Source organism: Atractosteus spatula, chromosome 24 (assembly GCF_055471065.1).
Source record: "Atractosteus spatula isolate fAtrSpa1 chromosome 24, fAtrSpa1.hap1, whole genome shotgun sequence".
Classification (NCBI taxonomy): domain Eukaryota; kingdom Metazoa; phylum Chordata; class Actinopteri; order Semionotiformes; family Lepisosteidae; genus Atractosteus; species Atractosteus spatula.
The window spans coordinates 9,006,226-9,010,069 of NC_142729.1; the positions used below are offsets into that span (position 1 = coordinate 9,006,226).

The 3,844-nt window shown below is 37.6% G+C and overlaps 1 protein-coding gene across 1 annotated transcript; it reads right to left on the minus strand.

Annotated features, from left to right (window-relative positions):
* Positions 1-337: 337 nt before the first annotated feature.
* Positions 338-2,582, minus strand: LOC148815863 (endonuclease domain-containing 1 protein-like). The gene is made up of 2 exons (XM_088904834.1): positions 2,198-2,582; positions 338-1,509 (listed from the first exon to the last, which is right to left on the minus strand). The coding sequence occupies exons 1-2, from the start codon at positions 2,549-2,551 to the stop codon at positions 910-912; spliced, it is 954 nt and encodes a 317-aa protein (XP_088760960.1). The 5' UTR covers positions 2,552-2,582; the 3' UTR covers positions 338-909.
* Between the last annotated feature and the right edge of the window lie 1,262 nt (positions 2,583-3,844).

The window sequence follows — 3,844 nt, forward strand, 5'->3', positions numbered from 1 at the left end:
GCTCGAGCCCTTCCTTGTTTTCCACTCATCGCCCGCACCTGCTCCCTGTTCTAACCCCCTTTCAGTTCTCCTTAAAAGCCAGGCGCTCACTTTATTCGGGGCTCTGCATCTGATCTCCGTATCATGCAAGCAAGTTTGTCCTTGGTTTGGTTTGAGTGATGCCAACCCCCCCCCCAAAAAAAAGAACACTCTACAGTACATCGTGGGAAGAAAAGCAAAGTAGACTTACCTTTAAAGGTACAGACTAGTACAGAGGTTGCACAAAAGAATATGGTAGGAGTTATTGTTTGTGCTGTTTGTGTGTGGGGGGAATTCATGCAGATAAGCAGTCAACATATTTCAGTGTGGATTTTATTGATATTTCCTGCAAACTTATACATTTGCGGTTAAAGACTGAAGGAAGGGTCTGAATACATTTGCAAAGCACTGTATGTGAGCATATTATGCATGGAAATAGCACTATACAACACGTGCTTATCTTTTTTACACACATAGTGAAATAAATCTGAAATATATATACTTGATGGACAAAAAATACTGTTACAGATTAAATAAGTCTTTACGTTTGATTTGATAAGCCAAAGCGAAGGAAGTTAAAATAAAAAAAAACAGAAATGCACACTTATTGTATTAGTTTGAGTAGGGAGCTACATCAGCATGTGTAGGCTGCAAAGGAACAAGTAACTGTTAATTCCATGTTGACATAACATTTCAGCTGTGGAGCCTTCTTCAGGTGAGGCTCAACAGCCAACATGTGCTTCTTTTCTTTTCCTTTCAGCACGGAATTAACCTTTATTTGTCACTAATTGTATTGTCTTACAGAAAATGTTTATTCAACCAATTAATTGTGAATTTTAATTTTAATATGCTTCTTTGTCACATACATTTAAAAATGATCATTTTGACTAATTATCTAGTTGATGAAATATGGTGTGGAGCACAGTTTTGAAATATATCAAAATTTTGTGCATGTAAAAGACCCCTCAATTGCAGTTGAAGGTCTGACAGACCTTTTTCATCCACATATCCATAATCTGTATTTTCAGCTATAGCCCCCCCTGCCCTCAGAGGAACATCATTGTTATCGGTGCAGCAGTAGGCATTCCAGAAGTGGCTTGGGATGTTAACACGATTCACCATAGTGTTTTGACCAGGGACCACACCAGTCACCACATACATATGAGAGCAGCCAGCTGTCAGATTATCCCTCAGTCTCTGTTCATACTTGTTCCAGTGTTGGGTATTCAGGGTTTTGCTCATGGGAGCCACATTGGTCAGAGTGAAGGTGGCGAAGGACTCAACGTTCTCACTGTGATGACCAGCAGGGTTCAGATGGCCTCGGTCCCAGTTTTGGAAATCCTCATCAACAGCCTGGCTCCACTTCAGCTTGTACATTTGCCTGTATTGCTCTATACGTTCGTTGCATGACTGTTGCTTGTTGTAATTAGCAATCTGTCTTTTGGTATCAATCTCTCTCATCTGAGTTTGTGAAAGACTTCTGTGCACCAGCTGAAATGCAGAACATGCCTTATTTTGGACAATTGGTTTGAATAATGCTTATCCATTTTCAAGAGAAATGCTTTCATTTGTAAATATAAAACTATCTGGAGGACAAACTAAAAACAATTAGGAGTAATTGATTAAATACAGAATAATGTGGATTGCAATAGTGAAAAACTACTTCATTCATTGCATACAGACTACAGTAATGGGAGATGAATCTATACAATTCTCAGACATGCTTTCTCTCAGTTTTTCTAATATAACATTCTGATCAAAGACTTCATGCATGTAAGATCACATAAAAACCAAGTTAAGCAATCATGAGAAATATTGGGCAGTGTAGCTGTGCAGACCACACTTTATTACTGTATTACTGTAGGTATATTATCTACATTCCAAATGTGCCTAAACAATGACACAGGACTAACAGTCCTACTGTATTATTTATACTATGTCTTGAAAGCCCAAGTGAATCAAGGTGAAACATAGCACATTCGTATAGTTATTTCATTAGAAATATCCAATCTGTACTCAACAGAAGGGAAACGTAGAAGGTACATAGATTATTAAAAAGTTAACCATTTAATTATGAAAGTCTCTGATACATTATCCATACAAACTGGTATTTATGTTTTTTTAAACATTCACATGTCAAAGGTCAATTCTAAAACAGTTTAACTAGCAGCGCACCTACCTGTGGCTCAACATTGAAATAGCCCTGACGCCCCCCTGTTCCATTACGGAGATCCATCTCGTAGGCAGAATACAGTGGGATGCGCCTGCCTCTGTCATACAGAGAGGCAAAATGGTATTGATTCCCAGTTCTCTGACAGACAAATGCAGGAGACTGTTGCCCATAAGCTGAGAGGCATGTTTGAAATCTTTCTGGATGGACATCTTGAGGAACAGGAAGAGCCACCTCATCCAGGCCTATCACAGGTGTGTTTCTAAAGAAAAATATGTTACACTGATTGAAATCATTAAAAACCTCTCCATTGACTGTGCACAGTGCAGCCAGTGCCAGACACAGTACAGAGATAGACTGCATGTTGCAGGCAAGGGAGAGCAACAGCTTATGGGCTCCAGACACACAGGTTCCTTCCTGTTCTATAGAGGCCAGGGATGAGTCAGCATTTCCACTGAATAAATCTGAATAAATACATAATTAACAGTGTGATGTCACTATTGGTGAGTAAAGGAAATATGATGAGGAACAAGTAAAGGTTTATTCCATGCTGAAGAGAGAAGTGCTGCTGCAGCCATCTACTTGAAATATGACGAATGCTTGAATTTGCCAGAAATTTCATTATAAGCTATTTCTTCTAAAAAAATATTAGGAGACAAGTGGTTATCTGTAGGTTTTATTAAATTAAAAATATCTTCATGAACTTTAAAAGCATCTGCACAAGAGTGCTATGCTTTACCTTTGTTATGTTGTGTAAAAATCCTTAAATAAATTGCACTGTGCCCAAAATCTTATTCAATTTTAATAAGATTTTTGAAGGAAAGGGATTGAAGTACTGAAAGCCTGATTTGTAAAATATGACACCCAGTGGGGCTGCTTTCTTCATATTGGAGTAGAGCAATTGTGTGATGGTGGCTGAACCTCTCAAAAACTGAGATGATCTTCTACATTGGCTTGTGATTTTACCGTAACACAGGTCTCTGTCTATTCGTACCTCACCCAAAAAGGTTTTAGTTTATGCAGTCAAAAATACCTCTATTTCTCTTGTGCAGGTTCTCCCTAAAAAATGACCTGTAACTGCACTGAGTGTTGTAGAGACTTTTGTGAAAGTTTTTGTGGCTAGACACTAATCTCTCTAGTTACCCTTGTGTCCCCTAATTACGTTAATATAGTTATCATTACCAAAGAGTTTCTACTCTTTTTCATTAGTACAGTAGTTTGATTGTGGAGTGTAAATACACTACAGTATATGACTGGAATTCGTACAGTATGCCACATACATTGTAAGTTTCATCACAAATTCTGCACTTATTTACTCTTCAGTCATTCTTTATTTATTTACTGCACTTAAAGCTCAACCAGGGCTACACTGCTGCTGGATTTTGATGCAGCTTCAGACAATACCATTGACAATACAGTACAAAAAAAAATATTGTTAGAGCTTCATATTCTTATTTTCAACTTGTGATCCAGTACCACTATCATGAGAAAGTATTTCAATGATGTGGCGATATTTACTGTTTTAGTGTATTGTAGGAGTTTGGGGAATTTACTGCAACAATTTATTAATTGTAACAGTAAATTAAATGGTGGTAATTTTTGGCTATTAGGAATCAATTGTCAGAATAATCAGTAATACACACACGGGTTCAAATA